The sequence below is a fragment of the Quercus robur genome, chromosome 3 (assembly GCF_932294415.1).
Source record: "Quercus robur chromosome 3, dhQueRobu3.1, whole genome shotgun sequence".
Lineage (NCBI taxonomy): Eukaryota > Viridiplantae > Streptophyta > Magnoliopsida > Fagales > Fagaceae > Quercus > Quercus robur.
In genome coordinates this window covers 57,724,712-57,743,711 of record NC_065536.1, presented here as the reverse complement: position 1 = coordinate 57,743,711, position 19,000 = coordinate 57,724,712, and the positions used below count along the sequence as shown (strand labels likewise).

Genomic DNA, 19,000 nt, shown 5'->3' with positions numbered 1-19,000 from the left:
TTGTCAGTAGACTCAGTAGGCATCTTTTCTGAGGTTTCAGAATATCTATGTTTGGTGGATGTTTGTGCAAGATAGATTAAGCCTTGTTTTTTGATTAATTTTACACAATTTGCCACTTCAGCTTTCGGTTACTTTCTACTGTTTTCTTTTTTTAGACCCGTGCCCATCATTCAATGTCAATGGTTTGATTGGGTGACAAAAATGGAAACTTAGAGCATCATGTAAACTTTCTGTCCATTTTGTACCCAAACAAAATTATTTTTTTATTTTACATTTTTATTTTTATAAAATAAGTACATTAGTTTATTTATTCTACACATTTATTTAATAATTTTTTTTAATTTTTTATTATTTCCTCACTCGCTACCACTCTCTCACAAACCCAACACTATTAAAAAAATTAAAATATTAAATACATGAGTTATAGTAACTGTGCATATACTGTAATACTTGTACATTTATGTATAATTTACATCTATTGATGTGAGTGTTTTTTTTTATTTAAAATATGTAAAATAGATTACTTTTTATATTTGGCAAAATTTTACATGAGCTGATGGGTTACTCTTATATCACAATTTCAACATCTGTTTTATTTGTTAAAGAAAAAAAAGAAAGGGCTTGCACATGGTTATTGTCCCCACACTGTTTAAATATCTATATTGCCTTACAGGCACTGTTTCGGAAACTAATGAGACTTTTTTTTTTTTTTTTTGGGAAAGTAGAACGATAGAAACTAATGAGACTTGGGCTACGTTTGGTTCGATGTAAATCGAATTTCGAGTGTAAAATGAATACAAGGGTAAATGAATTCCTGTAAGAAAAATGAAATCCGGGTGTTTGGTTCTGTAATGGAAAATAATCCGAAAAACGATTTCTAGTATTTGGTAACATTTCGAAAATTCTATTTTCCTACAAAATTTTCACATTTTCTCAGTTTCCAAACAAATTTCATAATAGAAAATTTCAATATATAAACTTAAAACAAACAAAAATCAAAACAAAACCAAACAAAAATCAAAACAAAACATTCGTTAAACTCAAAAACTCGGTCAAACGAAGAAAGGGAGGAAAAGAGAGTGATCGACAATTGAGGGAAAGGGAGAGGTAAATCGAGAAAGAGAGAGATCGGGCATGGGTGGGTCATGGGTGCGATCTTGCCGGTGCTGGGGTGTGATCTCGATAGTGCTTCAAGCAGCGCGATCTAGGTGGTGCTGCAAGCGGCGCGATCTTACAAGTGCTGGGGTGCGATCTTGGAGATGCTTCAGGCGGCGCGATCTCGGCGGTGCTGTCTTGTCGGTGCTGGGGAGTGACGAGACCGGTGCGATCTAGGGTTGGGGGCGGTGGTGTGAACTGGGGGGGGGGGGGGGGTTGTGGTGCTTTAGGTAGCACGATCTCTTCTTGCTCTTCCTCTCTCTCTTCTATTTTCCAAGTCTGGAAATCATTTGAAAGTAAAATAAAGGCTGAAATGGTTTTACGGGTGATGAGGCTTATTTTATAGTCAACGGGGAATTCAATTTCCATTTGACCCAATTTTCTATAGCTACCAAACACACAAGCTAGTGTAAAATGATTTCTTGAAATCATTTTCAGGCAAAACGAATGCAGCCTTACTCTTATTCGAATTCCTATTATTTGAATTCATAATTCTCGAACTTAAAGGTGTAATAAGTTATAAAGAATTTCTAAATTTCTACTACTAAACCAGTTTCCCAAATGATTCAATTATATCATTTGTAGATGTATGCCTGTGGGAAAAACCTAAATTTGACGTTAATTGTGACAGAGAGAGTTTTATTAGGATATGTATGTCCGACCTTCTACGTTGTTGTGTTGCATCCATTTCAATCAAATTTTCAAAAACAAAAACCTAATTTCACGTGTACAGGACTCATTCAGTTAGATAGATTAGGACTATGTTCTATGAAGCCCTTGTGTTATGCTTGTTGTGTTGTATCTATTTCTTTTAAAATTTCACCCAAAAAAAAAAAAAAAAAAAAAATCACTTGTACATTGCATCCATTCGTGTTTATTTGTAAATTGAAGAGATAAGACAGGCATAGTGGAAGATGAGAGTGAAACACAAATGTTTATTTACACGCAAATTGGTACTACATTTTTTTTTTTTTTTTTTGGGTACAAAAAGTTGAGGAGACTTTTTCATTGGGGTTCGAACTCAAGCTATTCCTACACAAAATAATTAGAAAATTCTAAAAAGAAATGATATAATCAGTTGCAAACTATGTGTAATGAAATATGAAGTCACTAGATTCCAAAAAGAGGAAGAAGAAGGAAATTCAAGTATTTTCTCTCTGTTCTGTAAGGGCAAACTCAATCATCCAATTAAAGTATTGCCACAATTTACCTCTTTCTTTCCAATTCTGCTCACATTCAATTCAAATTTCAGATTCTCAAAAAAAAAAAAAAAAAAAAAAAAAAATCAAATTTCAGAATTGAATCAATTAATAGGCCTTTATGACACTTTATTAGAATTTTCTTATTGAATTTATTGTCTTTTTCGTAAATGGCATATGGGTAATATTACATGGGTGTAAGGTTTACAACAAAACTATAATTTTGGTCAAGTGACACTTCACTTTCTACAGTTTGATAATTTTATTTTATTTTGCTGCTTTTTTGAGTATTGGATCCTTGGTGTTTGTTTGAGATAGCATAATTTTTTTTTCCCTTCAAAAAATTATTTTTAAAATAGATTTAAATTTATTTATTTTTTTGAGTAACAAACATACACACAAAAGAGAGAGAATGATATTCTAACATGTAAGGTTTTAACCACTTACTTATCAAAACAAGCAACGTTTTAATATTAATACATAATATTTTTGAAAAATGGATTTAAAACTGCTTGTTCGTAGGACATAACAAATAGTTTTTTCTAAAATAATAATTAAAAAAAAAAAAATCTTACAACTTTAGGGGAATTGCATTGGAACCATAGACCACCTCACGGCTACAAGAGTCATGATGACAAGAAAACACTAATTTTAAGTGCCATTATATTTTAGAGTGTGTTTAATTGGTGTGAAAAGTGGGTGAATAAAAAATATGGATTTTTCACTATTTGGTTCACAAGAGAAAAATGGGGGAGGTCTGGGTGCTTTCCACCTAGGCCCACCAAATCTAATTCTCTAAAATTAGAGAGAAAATTAAGAAGCAAAATTTACTCATGATTTTGTTGGTTTCTACCAATTTATAACCTCTATTTCTCAATGTCACCATTGAATTCAAGCACTATCAAATTCACACTTTGCCTTCATGATCTTACCATACTTCAATCCAATTGATTCACAATAATTATGACAATGAAAAGATATTCACGAGCAAATAAATTAAAATTTGAAGAGTTTAGAAAGAAAGAAAAAAAGAAAAAAAAAAACTATGTCAACATGCATGATGGAGCTGACAAGTGACGAACACAGATTGACAGATGAGAGGAAAGATTTCGTGGATTGACTACCCATTGCTTGATAGCTACAATGGGAAGTCACTTTCTTACCATTCATTAGCAAAGCCATATTATTTCTAGGAGAGCCAGTTCAAAAAATTAAATAGCAATTCATAACAATTTCTTATACTCCTTGTAAAACTTATTCATATTCTTAAGTAATCATCGTTATAATGTATTGAACATGCCCTAAGTATGAGGAAGGGGAATAAATATATCTTCTCTTTATTTGGATGTTTAAACACGAAGTATGTAGGTTAGGTATATGAAAGGGGAGAGGAGTGATCATATAAATTGACAATTATGACCCTTATATTGCTAATCAAAAGGAAATATGTTTAAGCTAAGGGTAAAATTGATACTTCAAATGAAGTAGGTCAGCCCACGCCACTTTGAGTAGTCGCCTTGTCGTTGGGGGCTCAAGTAACTCCAAATGTATCCATTTCCAGTTGTTTTGGTTATTGGGATTGAATTACTTGGTTTTAAAGGATTAGTGAGGCTAGTTAGTTATTAAATATAACATGTTCTTGGTTTATGTATCATGCTTATTATTTTCTATTAATCTTTTTCTTATTGTTTGATGTTTTGATTACTTTAAAAGCACATTTTTAAATGTGTTTCATTATTTTTAGATTTTTTATAGACAAAGTTTGGCTACAAACTTAGTTGTATATTAAAACTACAATTTCACTCAATATATTTTTATTGAATGTAAATTTTGATAAATTCACCATTAGATTACATTTTCTTCTTATATCTTCTATACTTGCAAAATTTCTAGAAAATCAATGATCAATGGCTATATCATCAATCAATTGTTTAAATTGCAAGTTTTTATAGTATAAAATTATGCATAAAAAATAAGTTTATGGATCATATAGTAAATATTATTCGATTGACACAAAAATTGACATGTATATTAAGAGTGTAAAAAACATACAATCCAATGATTAGATTTTCAAAATATGTAGCAATATTCATTTTTTAAAAGTTGTAGCTAAACTCTATCAATTTTTAATTTAATCATTTTACTAATTTTTATACATTTAATCTATTTATTTGAATTTTGATTAATTATTAAATTCATTATATCATCACAAAACCTCAATTAAATCTTAAAAACCTCCAACTTTTCTCTTTTTTCTCGGTTCATATGATAGATAAGTTCTTGAGGTGGTCCTCCTTGACCTTGAGTGTCCAATACAGGAGACACGTGCAAGAAGATGAGAAGAGGAGGTGATAACTTTCTCCATTGTTATAATCATGAGTCATGACAATGCCTGGTCTTCCGGCGGATGCACGGCTTGAATTTGGTGTGTAACCACCGACCTTGGTGGTGGGCTCTACCCTGGCCATGGTTTAATTGATGAGGCCGTTCCAGGTGGCTGAGGCATGGAAAACGTGTTTCCATTCTAACCAGATGAATGGCTATGCATCTCATCTTTGGCCAAAAAATATGAAAATTAAATGCAAAAAATCATGTTTTTAAGGTTTTTAAAATTCACATTCAAATATAGTAGAAGTTTGAATGGGAGAGAAACATTTTCCCTTTAATACATAATTTCAAAATTACCATGTTTTTGTTAAGAAATAAGATAAAAATAACTTGATGACACCCAGGTGTAATTTTAAGAAATGTTGCACCACCCAATAACTTGTTATTGAATTTATATTTTGAAAATCCAACCGTTAAATTAAATATTCTATATGTTCTTAACATGCATACCAATTTTCATGCTAATCAGATGTAATTTACCATTCGATCCCTAAACTCATTTTTTATGCATTATTTAAAGCAACAAAAACTTGAATTTAAATAATTGATTGATAACATGGCTATTGTTCTTTGATCATCTTTTAATTTTGTAGGGATGGAGAATATACAAAGATAATGTAATCTAACGGTAGATTTATCTAAATTCATATCTAATTAAAAATTATCAGGTTTGCTTAGAGTTACATCAGGTATAACTTGAACTCAACTCATATATATATATATATATATATATATATAGAAACTCTTATATTCAAGTAATCATCTACAATCTTAAGTTGATATCTCTTATATCTACGCAATTAAAGTAAATCAATCCACGTACCCCCCACCCCAACACACACACACACATCTCCTATGGATATTCCAAACTCTAGTATTCCAAACTTTACATATTTCAAGCAAATCTTTCATTGCCCAACCAGACTTTATTTCTAACAATTTTGACTAAGTGCCACGTCTTTTAATTTTTTTAATTTTAAATTGCTACTTTTGAAGTTTGAACAAAGGCCCACATGTCACCTTCGTAGCTTTCCTATGTTTGGGATTCTTTCATGCAACGGGCCTAACTCCGCGTATGATTTTAACATATGACTGATTTTTTTTTTTTTTGAGAAAGAACATATGGCTGATTTGATTGTACATGAACCATGGAATTCTTCTTTTTCTTTATTTTGTTCTAAGAAAACAACATTGCTTGCAAGTTATTTGACCTGTTGACCAACCCATAAATTAAAAGCTGTCCAGTTTTGTTTTCGAATAACATGATAGTATGATACTAATGCCTTTTTCCCAACTTCTCTTTTTTCTTTTTTCTTTTAAAAATAAGTTATTATTAATTTTCACGTGCTAATAAAGTTCACAACTTACCATCTTAACCGTTATGAAAAAATTTATGAGTCTAAACCGTATTATCGCAAAGAAAAAGGGTCTTTTTTTCATTAGATTTTTCATTTTGTTGAAGAATTTCTTCTTATTCAAGTAATTTTTTTTATGACTTTTCTTTTTCATTAATTAAAGACTAGTCTATTGAGGTGACCCACTGATCCTAGCAATGGATTCCCACCTATTTGGCAGGATTCACCTTTTCGTAGCAGTAAGGGGGGTGACAATAATGGTGCGTGTAAACACTTTGTTTGGTAATAATCACTTGTGGAGTTGTGGGCAGTTGCTTTCGTTTGAAAATTTAGACGAAAACTTTGACTTGTAAACTGGGTAAAGAGCTTTATGTAGAAAGATTAGTGCCTTCAGTTATTGGCGGCTGGTCTGCGCGCAAGCCATGCATAATGCTGATACCATTTTCTGAAGCAAGACGTGCGTTTGGGGTTGAGAGAAAGGGAAATGGTCTCACTCCCATAGCCCATGTCATTTTCTCCAAAATTCAAGTTCATTACTCATTTTTCATTTTTGGGGTCCAAAACACAAAAAAGAAAAAGAGGAATATATCCTTCCAACATTCTATGAATTGGGATGATACTTGAATTGAAAAGGAACAGTTTTTGTGATGATTGACTTTAGAATCTATGTTGGAGGCATTCAAGTAACATAAGTAGTTTCATAGTGTGAAAATTTAAGAAAAGAAAAAGTTAGTTTCTTTTTTTGCGGTAGTGTTTATTACATACATGACACGTCTTATCCTTCACAACCTTACACGTACACACATTTTACACTGAAATTTTGTCTTTAAAATCACGATTTTAGTGCAAAATGTGTGCGTGTCCGGTGTTGTGTGGGTTAGTGTGAACAACAATCATTTTGTTTTTTCTTTTTTTCTACTAAGAAAAATAAAGATTGATAGTGTGAAAAGCCACAATCCTGCAATTGGGTTTAAGCTGGCCCAATTTGTATTGTGCCTTTCTGGACAGCTGAATTTATAAAGTCAGACCCGAGCAATCCATGTGTTTATGACTTATGAGTTTTTTTTTTTTTTTCTTTTTTTCTTTTTTTGGGTATTTACTGTAACGTCAGTTTGGTGTTCCCATTGAAAAAATCTCTAAATTCTATAGTAATAATTAAACCCAACCGACCTGCACTAATCAAACCTATGAACAATGATTGGCGATTGACTCTAGTCTTTAGATCATTTAATTATATGACAATTAGTCTAAATCTAATCAAATTTAGAGAGTTTTTTTTTTTTTTTTTTTTTGACAAAACTTAGATACAGTGCTTTAGGTGCTGTTTCTTAAATTCTCCTCTTAAGATTTTACCATGTGGTTATTTAACTAAAAAAAACACTTTCATCCTATGAGAAAAAATTCACATGGCATAATCCTAAGGAGAGAACCTAAGGAACAGTATGTAAGTACTGTATTTAAATCTTACTCTTTTTTATAATCCCTTCAACCCAAACAAGTTTTATAAAACCTTTCAGCTTTTTTCATGTCCTCTAAATTAATATTACTTCTCTACATCATTTGTAGTATACCCCTATCAACCGAATTCTAATAATGTTTTAGGGAAATGGATTACTACATTAAGGAATAAAAAAAATGCTTGATTACGAAAAAGTGTCAAACATAAGAAAGAGATGTTTGGCCTAATTCATAATTGAAACTCTTTCTTTATTATTTTGGTCCACTAAATAATTTCATTTCTAATTGCTAAGTACCAACAAATCTACGTCATTTCTTTTGGCCTAATTAGTCACAAACATTGCTAGGATCATAAGAGTAAATTAGTCAATAACTTATAAAGAGGAAATTTCTTCAAAAAGGCATACCCAAAGGTCAAAACAACCTTATACTCATAGTAATAGCTCTCTCATCAGGAAAATGTTGATGGGAAATGATGGGCTCATGGGCATTGAAACTCTTACTATGATGACCTCGATCATGTTTCAAAACTGCAAAAAAAAAAAAAAAACCAGAGATATATATTGATATTATGCAGGTATCCACAACTTGTGTGTGAAGTGTGCTTTTGTTTTCACCATAACATAACAAGGAAAAACTGAAGCTTCTATATTTTATGTTGTGCATAGAGCTTTTAAGTTATATTCATTTTTTTTTTCTTTATAGAGCCGTGAGCTGTCTTTTTTTAGGTGTATAATTTGACCATTGCCTGCGCTGTGCTTTGTTTGTTTAATTTATTGGATACGCATGTTGATGCAAAGGTTACCATGGTTTCTGAATGGCAGAAAGTGGAAGATGCACTTCAGAAAGGTTCTGATAACTCAAATCTTGGAATGGTTTTGAAAGATGACCAGCTGATGTGGACTGGTGTGCTTTGTCAGTTTGACATTGTGAATGAAATTGTTATTATCCACAATTTTATTCGTGACAAGTACTGGTTGAAATTTCTAGAGCTTGAATCACTTGTGCCTCACTCACCCAATTGATTTATGTTCATGTTGTTATGAAGATTGGGAATGAAATGGATTTGACCCTGGTTGAGCTGGAAGGTCTTTTATTCTCAGATTTCATCATGCTAGTGTCAGTTACAGCATCAAGTATAAGTGGCAAGTCACTACGGGAAGCAACTCTTAATAAGAGAATTGATGAAGTGGTCCTAACTGGACCGAAATGGACTAAACTGGACAAAATAGATCAAACTAGATAAAATGGACCGAAGTGCATGGAAATGGACCAAAGTAGACTGTATGGACTGAATGGTCTGAAGTGGACCTAATGGGACAGAATGGACTGAAGTAGACCGAAATGGACTGAATGGACTGAAGTAGACTGAATCAGGTTGAATGGACCGAACGGACTGAAATGGACCAAATGGACCGAACTGGATTGAATAGATCGAAGTGGATAGAAATAGACCGATATAGACCAAACAAACTGAAGTGGACTAAAATACGACGCTAATGTGACTCAACAGAAATGTAACAATAATAAATATTACGCTTCAACTTATATATTGGTAACCCCAAAATCATATATCAATATTAACTAGTGTCGAAACATTTTGTTCCTTTGGCCAAGTTGAAAATGCCTTCAATATGACAATTTTGGTCATAGTTGTATAATGGAGTTAATCCCAATTACAAAGTTAAAACTCCTTAAAAATCACGAGAACATAAAGTGAAAACTAACTAAATCTTGAGAAAGTGATTTTTAAAATTAAATCACTAATTAATATATATATATATATATATATATTTTATAATTTGATTATTATAAGTTATAACAAAGAAGTAGGGGATTTGAACAATAAATGTGAGTCTTTGTATCAATTAATTCAACTCATTAGGAGGGTAAGGGTTGGGGTTCAAGTCTCCAAGAGAGAGTTTCAAATACATATATATTTAGATTAGGTTAAAGTAGAAATTTTATCTTGTATTAAAAAAGAAAAAAAAAAAAAAAACTACGTGCAAAGAGGACAAAACACACTTGAGTTAAGTGTCTGTTTGATTAGATGTTTTGAGAGTTTAAAAATATATTTTTAAAATCCAAAACTTTGTTTCGCAACAGTAATTCCTTATGATATTTTTACAAATGTTTATTTAAAATTTAAAATATTGTTTTGCAATAGCAAACAGTAGACGTGCGCGTCTGCGTTTTTTTGTATGGCTCCTGTGCATTGTTTACGGGGCCCGTAAGTACGGATTTTAGCAATTTTTTTTTAAAATTGGGTCTTACGGCATTATTCACACATTTAAAAATTATTTTACTACAGTATTTTTTTCAGTAATAAGCGGTATCTAAACAGACCCATAAACAAACTACTAAAATATAATTTTATCATATTCTAACTTTTTCTATTAAAAAAAAAAAGGCTTTATCCTTAATTTTTATTCAAAAATATATATGAAATTTATCAATATATATATATATATACGAAAAAAAAAAAAAAAAAAACCTCCTCTTGTCGAAAAGTCGGTTTAGTGAGCTATTCCAAACTCACACTACTTGTAATTATACCGCTCTCCACAAGTCTCTTATCATCTTCTCTTCGATTAGTGTTCTACTGAGGCGTATCCAGAATCTACAGTCTCAATTTTCCGCAAAGGTACTATTTCTCTTTTCCTATTCTATCGTTCTCAAATTAGGATTTCCTCTCAATTTAGGGATTTCGATTATTAAACCCTAACCCTTTTCCTCTCCATTCCTTTTCTGTTGAATTCAGGGAATAAGATCAAATTCAACCTCAGCTTCTTCTCTTAACTCTTTAAAGAATGGTTAGTGATTTTCTCTCTCTCTCTCTTTTGGGTTGTGTGATTTTAATGATTTGATTTGATTTACCATATGTATAGATTCCTTTTGGGTTTTCGAATCATTGTTCAAGTTGGTTTCTTTTTGGGGCTATGCTTAAATTAGAGAAAATGTAGCAGTTGCTTTTTGAAAAATGTTATTTCATGGCAAAATTGAAGAGTTGGGTTATAGGTATATGAATATGAATGAGATAGGTTCAGATATGGGAATAATTTTCTTGGCCAATATTGGGGTTTGTATTATATGAGAGAACCATCTGGGCAATTTAGTCTATTGGAGTTTTGTTTTAGGGAGTCCGAAGTACTCCGACCACAACATTTTCACAACAAATCCTAAGTGGCAGGTTTTTATGGGTTTTTAATCTGACTCCACCACTAAAATTACTTTTTTGCCTATTAGTAACAACCTGCCATCGAGGATTTGTTGTGAAAGTGTTGTAGACAACATTTCTCATAATACTGCACTTTTAATGGTTGTTTCATTGTTCATAACTTTAATTTGTGTTGTGTGAGGAGTTTTGCACAAAAAAAGGTTATGACTGGAATGAATAAAACAAGCTAAGGTTTCTACTGCACTTGATAGTCATCTTTTGGGATAGTAATGATCTTGTTCTCTGAGTTCTGATCATGGCTTGTTGGTACATAAACGGATAAACCTGCAATGAACTACTTGAGCTTTTGATTAATTGTTGCTTGCTTTTGGGAAATTTTAATTTTATTCCCAAAAACAATATAAATGTGGTCATACTTTATATATATATATATATATATATATATTTACTGAGTTTTGGTTGATTGCAGGCAACTCTTGCTGATTCTTTCCTTGCAGACCTTGATGAACTATCTGACAATGAAGCTGATCTTATTGTGAGTATTCTGTTGTTGGTTTCTGTGAAATCTCTCAGTTAATATTGTTTTAGCTTTGATATCATATATATGATTATGTTCTTATCTTCTTTCAGGAGGAAGATGAAGTTGGTGCTGGAAATATGGAAGAAGATGTTGATGGGGACATGGCGGACATAGAAACTCTTAACTATGATGACCTGGATAGTGTTTCAAAATTGCAGAAAACACAGAGATATGTTGATATTATGCAGGTTATTCCATATCTTACGTGTGCTTTTATTTTCACCATAGCACATGGCATGCAATAAAGAGAAAACTGAAACTTTTATGTTTATGTTGTGCATAGAGCTTTATTAAGTTATATTCATATGTTTTTTTATTTTCATTTTTATTTTTTTAAATTATTAAATGTTCTAGTTGTAGATGATATAGTTTTAGTGGATGAGAGTAGACGTGGAGTTTATGTCAAGTTAGAAATTGTTAGAAATTTGGCGAGATGTTTAAGAATTTCAAGGTTTTTAGTTAAGTAGGAGTAAATAAGAGTAAATGGAATATACTTTTAGTAAAAGTAGAAATAAAGATGATGGGATGTAAGACTTGCTTGTCAAGAGATACTAAAAACTGAGAGAATTCGGTATCTTGGATCAATAATTCATGAAGATGGAGAAAGATTGAAAAGGATGCAAATCATAGGATAAGAGCAGGATGGACAAAGTGGAGAAGCGCATCACGAGTATTGTGTGGTCGTTGTGTACCAATTAAGTTAAAGGGAAAGTTTTATAAGGTTTCTATGAGACCAATTATGCTCTATCATATTGAATGTTGGGCTATGAAGAAGCAACATATTCATAAAATTAGTGTAGCTGAATTAAGAATGGATAAATGGAAATATAAGGAAGGATTCGAAATTAGGAAATCCTCTTAAAGATAAGAGTGGTCCTTATTGATGAAAAAATAAGGGAGAGTCGTTTTGGATGGTTTGGTCATGTTCAGAGAAGAGCGGTTAATGCATTGGTGAGAAAGAGTGAATTTAATCAAGTTGAGGGAATGGAAAAAAACATAGAGGAAGACCAGAGGTAAAATTTATAGTAGTATAAAATGACTTGTCAATTAAGGAAATAACATGGAGTATTGACTTCAGATAAAACAGAATGGCAGAAACTAGACTGCTTTGTTGAGGGTCTATAGTTGACCCTAAAATTTTGGGACTAAGGCTTGGTGGTGGTGCTTGTAATATTTTACAGTTCTATAGTGGAACATGTTAGTTTCAGCCTTTCAGCTCTCTCTTGTACTGTAGATTCAGCAATCTTCCCTTTTTATTTTATTTTTTTGGTATTGTTTTCTTTAATCCTTTTAAGTCTTGCTATGTCTTTTTTTGCAGGGATTATGTGTATAATTTGACCATTGTCTAAGCCTTTTTTTTTCTTTTTTCTTTTTTTTCACTGGATATGCATGTTATTGTTGATATAGTGGTAACATGGTTTCTGACTGGCAGAAAGTGGAGGATGCACTCCAGAATGGTTCTGATATGACAAATCATGGAATGGTTTTGGAAGATGATCCTGAGTACCAGCTGATTGTGGACTGTAATGCTTTGTCGGTTGACATTGAGAATGAAATTGTTATTATCCACAATTTTATACGTGACAAGTACCGGTTGAAATTTCCAGAGCTTGAATCACTTGTGCATCACCCAATTGATTATGCTCGTGTTGTTAAGAAGATTGCAAATGAAATGGATTTGACCCTTGTTGATCTGGAAGGTCTTTTACCCTCAGCTATCATTATGGTAGTGTCAGTTACAGCATCAACTACAAGTGGCAAGCCACTTCCCGAGGAAATTCTTAGTAAGACCATTGATGCATGTGATCGAGCTCTTGCTCTTGATGCAGCAAAGAAAAAGGTCCTTGACTTTGTAGAAAGTAGAATGGGTTATATTGCCCCAAATCTTTCTGCTATTGTTGGTAGTGCTGTTGCAGCGAAACTAATGGGGACAGCAGGTGGTCTTGTATCATTAGCTAAGATGCCTGCTTGTAATGTTCAGCTTCTTGGTGCAAAGAAAAAGAACCTTGCTGGGTTTTCAACTGCAACATCGCAATTTCGTGTGGGTTATATTGAGCAAACAGAGATATTCCAAACTACACCTCCTTCTTTGAGGATGCGTGCTTGTCGGATCTTGGCTTCAAAGTCAACACTTGCAGCAAGAGTAGATTCCACCAGAGGAGATCCATCAGGGAAAACTGGAAGAGGGTTACGGGAAGAGATCTGTAAGAAAATTGAGAAGTGGCAAGAGCCTCCACCTGCGAAGCAACCTAAACCACTGCCAGTGCCTGATTCTGAGCCTAAAAAGAAGAGAGGTGGTCGTCGGCTAAGGAAGATGAAGGAAAGGTGGTTAAGTTTTTCAATTTCTTTCAAAGTTTAAATTCTTCTTTTGATCATTTATTAATTTGATACTATGTCATACTTTTGCTGATATTTAATATTTCAGATATGCGATTACAGACATGAGGAAGCTGGCTAACAGGATGCAATTTGGTGTTCCCGAAGAGAGTTCTTTAGGTAAAGTTGTCTTCAGCTGCTCAAATGTTAAATTTGTCAATTGTTCCAAAAATTTTTGGTTCATAATTGGTACGAATGCTTTAATGAATCATAGAAATATATTGACATATGCAAGTCCAACAAATGCCTATTGTCAAAGTGTTCATTTTCGAATTCTGTTGTTGAAGTCAGTCCCTTTTATTTATTGAATTTAAAATCTTTGGATTGCATTTTTGATAATGAAGGTGAATATCTCTATTTGTTAGCATCTTTCTTGGTGTATCCATCAGAATACCATTTTCATATTGTAACTTATGGTCCTTCAATGTTGGTTGTACTGCTCCCTAGGGGTGTACTTGGATTTGCGTTTTATTTAATAAAAGTTTCGTTATTTATCAAAAAAATAAAAACTTATAGCCCTTCAATGCAATTGTATGTCAATGGTTAATGTTATCTATTCTATTCTCCTTACTGTTTATGCTTCTTGATGATAGGTGATGGACTGGGGGAGGGTTATGGAATGCTTGGTCAGGCTGGGAGTGGCAAGCTGCGGGTATCAGTTGGTCAGAGCAAACTTGCTGCCAAAGCTGCTAAGAGGTCTATTTCTACTGCTGCTTTCTATTCCTGTATATTTGTATTTCTGGGCTTGCTGCTAGTCTTAATAGCTTATTACTGGTTTCTTTTACAAGTTGCAGTAGTTTAGATTGGATTACCATTTCTATTTCAGACGGGCTTCCTATCAGCTAAATCATATCACCAACCTTGTCTCTTTACTTCATTCACTACAGGTTTAAGGAAAAGAATTATGGAAGCAGTGGTGCCTCCTCAGGATTGACTTCAAGTTTAGCATTTACACCTGTGCAGGTTTGTAGAACTTTGTACTCTCTCCATGAACTCTCTGTATATAGGCTTCTAAAGTGAAGCAGATATGGTTAACTAAAATTTAAGAAAATTTTGTAGGAAGCCTGAAGGTCTGCTATAAGAATTTATGCCAAAATTGACCATACCTCATGATAGCGTTTGTTGGCATGCTTATTTTCTTAGTCATCTATGAAATTTCAGTTTCACATGGTATAATAAGTTAGCAATTGAATTAAGGATAGGGTTTCTGTTCACTCCAATTGTATTTCAAATGAATAGGTGGTCAGTTCATGGTCAAGATCTTATTTCAAAAAATCTGAGGTGTCAAACGCGTCACTCATTTAAACACATACTGGGACGCTTTGACTCTCCTCTGCCTAACCAATTGGGTCTTCTTTACCCTCTTCTTTGCCCTGGGCTATATATTGCTGACCTGATGGTGTGGGAAGATCCATGCTTTCACCCTCTCAACATTGTCTACCTCTCCTTGATCTGGCCATTGCCATTTCCTTCATCTCTTCAAAAGTGATTTCATGCGATCCTTGTTCTTTGCCCTTAAATTAAAGCCTGAGCTGCTGAGGACAGGTTGATGACAGCTACATGAATGCCATTCTCCTTCTCTCTTGGTTTGTTATTGTTCTCCTTGTTTCTTTTCAAATTCTGTAACTTTCCGTTTTACAATCTCAGCGAATATGGAATGATGGTGCCTTATGCACCATGTATCTGAACAATTGATCATGAACTGGTTTCTGTCCGGTTCAAATACAAATGGAGATGAGCCTCATTTAGACTGATTTAAACCATTACAAGTTCCTAGAGTTAATCTCTATTAGAGGCTGAATCAGATAAGGATATTTATTGTATGGTCAGTGATAAGCTTCTGGTCAGCAAGATGTTGCAAAAATGGAAGTTACTAAAATGGCTGAGGAAAAGTTGTTTTGGATAGGATAGTATTGTTTTCTTCTAATTAGTTCATGGTACTATGGTGCATGAAACCTACATAAATAGTTGGTCTTTTAACCAGCCAATGTAGCGGATGTGCAATGAATCTATTTTAAGTGTGCAGCTTTATTTTTGAACTAAGTCCTAGATGTTTTATAGAGTCCTTACCAAATGCTCAACTTCTCTGCTATCCTAAACTGATTGGATTTACTCATAACCTTTTTGCTATTTTAATTTGTTTAATCTTTTTGTCGCATATTCATGTCAATCATATGTTAATTGCCATTTTCCTCTACAGGGCATAGAGCTCAGTAACCCGCAGGCTCATGCCCACCAGCTTGGCAGTGGAATTCAAAGCACATACTTCTCTGAGACAGGAACATTTTCAAAGATCAAGCGGACCTGAAGCGTTTTATGCTGCTTTCCTCTCTTCAGTCTGTGTACATTGAATGATGCTAGTTTGAGGAATATGATAAAAGGAAACTCTTGTCATAAGATTTTTCCCTTGGCATCAGGTGGGAAATCAACCTGAACTACAAGTAACTTCAGTATTCAACATTAGCTAGCGTTTAACCCAAAATGTAAACATATTGAGAGATTTCTTTTCCCAGAATGATTGAAATTACATGAAAAAGAATGGTGAAGCACATCTTTTTTCTTTGTTGGCTGAAATGACTTTTCCTATTGAGATTAGGCTTGAACATATTGAGGAAAGGATAGGAAAATGATACGATTAAAAGATTACTAACAGTTCTCACTAATCATGCCTTAATGAGTATCTTTTTAAGAATTAAATTTGTACATTATGCTAGATATGTATCAAACTTAATAGAAGCCTGCCTCTTTGACTTAGTGTGAACCAATTAGATTAGAAAGCTCAGACCATTTGGAAGATTATTGTCTTGAATCTGAAAACATATGATACGTATAGGTTGGTTCCCAGCTATACTAAGGGACTGTTAGGATTCGTCTATTTTGCTGAAATTGAAAACTTTTTGTTGAAAGTACTATATATAAAGGTAAATGTTAGTTAAAATAGTACAGTGAGATTCAGGAATAGTACCAAAAAGTGTAGTGGGATCCATAAATAATAAGAAAAATAAGCTGAATAGTAAAATAAGTTGGCAAAAAATAAACTAGCCAAACAGACACTAAGTGTGTGTTTGGATACTAATGAAAAATTAAAATTATTTTACAATTTAGTTTATTTTTGCTACTATTCATGGATTTCACTGCACTTTTTGGTACTATTCGTTAGTTCCGCTGTATTATTTCAGCTAACTTTTATCTTTATTTACAATACTTTCATTAATAAGTTTTTAGTTTTAACAAAATAAGCGGTATCCAAATAGACTCTAGGTGTCTGTTTGGATAATTTATTATTTGCCCACTTGTTTAACTATTCATGGGCTTCACTGTATTTTTTACTTTTCATGAGTCTTATTGTACTATTTTAATTAATTTTTACCTTTATATACAGTACTTTCATAAAAAAGTTTTCAGTTTCAATAAAATAAATGGATCCTAAACAGATCATAAGTATAACTTTTTGGAGTATTATGCTAAGATATGAATGATATGATACATATATGTTGGTTCCCAACTACGCTAGGTATAATTTTGTAGAGTATTATACTAATCAATAATTATGCATTGCTATGACCAAGATAATCGTACCTATTGGTCGATTTCGAACATTGGGATAATTATTTAAACAAACTTACCTTGTCTCAGTTATGTTAAATGATTGAAAAATTCAATTTTTAGATTTCTTGAATTTAAGGGCATGTTTTATTTGTTGCTAAATTGATTATTAAATAGATCATGTAATGAAATTGTTACTAAAGGCGGAGCCAAGTGGGGCAAGAGGGGGCACATGCCCCCTGGCTCCTTGTAACTAATCTTTTAAATGAACAAAAAATTTAACTTTTTAAGTTCTTGCCCCTCTTGACATGAGAAAGAAAACAAAGAAGCATTCCCCACAGTAACCAAACCATTCCACAGGCATAAGAAAAAAAGCCGTAAACCTATCCTACTTTAATTAAGCAGTCTAGCACTAAAGAAAAAAAACACCAAACTCTCACTTTAGTTCAGCCACTGTCACACTCGATTTTGCCACATCACAGCATTCCCCAAAATTTTTTCCTTTCTAACCAGCCACAGCAACTCAATTAATGGATCCCATATTAATATTATACAAATAATAATATTAATAATAAAGTAATTTTAGAGACATAACAAAATGTCAACAAATTTACAACATTTTAAAATTAGCATATCAAAAATGTCATAACAATTGTTTATTTATTTATTATTAATATCGATTGATATTTTTTTAAGGTTTTTTATTATTATTTTATAATTTTGTCTTTTAATTTTGTCCCTTGAATTGAAATTATTGCTTTTTCATTGGAAAAAACTATTTTGATTATTTGCTTGCATCTTTATTACAAGTAAAAGTTAATTTCTCTCTAAAATGATTGTAAAAGTAACCTAAAAGGCATGTTTTAAAATATGTTGAATATGTGTGAGTAGTACCATAATAAATTACAAATGCTATAGTATTTATTTATTTTAAAAAAAAACCTTCCAAATATATTTCATTAACATCTAACTATTGTCCGGGATGTTTTTGTGACAAGGGCTGAAATGCTAGAACAAGCCCAAAACTCCCCTTGGGTTCATTTAACATGATTATTTTGAGATAGTCAAGTTCAAAATTTTAATAATTAGTGAGTAGAGGCTAATGGTGCACCACAAAAGTGGAATCAAAGTACAAAACAACAAAGAGAGAAAAAATATGCGTAATTCATTAAATCTAAAATTGTTTTGTACATATAGCAGGAAGAGGAATTTGAGAGAGGTGGTGAGGGAGAGAGAGAAAACTCTTTGGCACCATTATTTTCACCTTTGGGCATCACAATTGTGTTGCTCTTTCATGGTTGTATGGACTTTTCTTCTAAAGTTGTGGTTTTAGAGGCAAAACGTGATTGGCTTTGTTTAATCTGATGGGGAGGCTTTGGGTGGGTTTGGATTCAGCGTTTGCTGAATCCGCGTCCACATTTTTCCCCTTTCTTTTTTTTTTTTCTTTTTTTTTTCACTTTCACGCGTTTAAGGAGACCATTTTCACTGTTCATATACTGTTTTGTTACTGTTCATGTACTGTAGCAGTACTATTTACGCATTTAAAAATATTAAAAATGGGTCCTACGGTACTTTTTACACATTTAAAAATTATTTTGCTACAGTGTTTTCAGTTTTCAGTTTTCAGTTTTCAGTTTTCAGTTTCAGCAATAATAAGTTCAATCCAAACAGACCTTTTATGTCAAGCTTGGGATGCTCTTAAGGACCGGTCTCAGCTTAATGGCTGAGGCCATGGTCCTCCATGATGTCAAACTAATGGTTATGG

The 19,000-nt window shown here is 32.7% G+C and overlaps 1 protein-coding gene across 1 annotated transcript; it reads left to right on the top strand.

Annotated features, from left to right (window-relative positions):
- The first annotated feature begins 10,040 nt into the window (after window positions 1–10,040).
- On the top strand, window positions 10,041–16,251 carry LOC126718543 (U4/U6 small nuclear ribonucleoprotein Prp31 homolog). The gene is made up of 9 exons (XM_050420805.1): window positions 10,041–10,199; window positions 10,317–10,368; window positions 11,203–11,268; window positions 11,364–11,501; window positions 12,746–13,638; window positions 13,739–13,809; window positions 14,283–14,385; window positions 14,577–14,652; window positions 15,890–16,251. The coding sequence occupies exons 2-9, from the start codon at window positions 10,366–10,368 to the stop codon at window positions 15,995–15,997; spliced, it is 1,458 nt and encodes a 485-aa protein (XP_050276762.1). The 5' UTR covers window positions 10,041–10,199; window positions 10,317–10,365; the 3' UTR covers window positions 15,998–16,251.
- The last annotated feature ends 2,749 nt before the right edge of the window (window positions 16,252–19,000 follow it).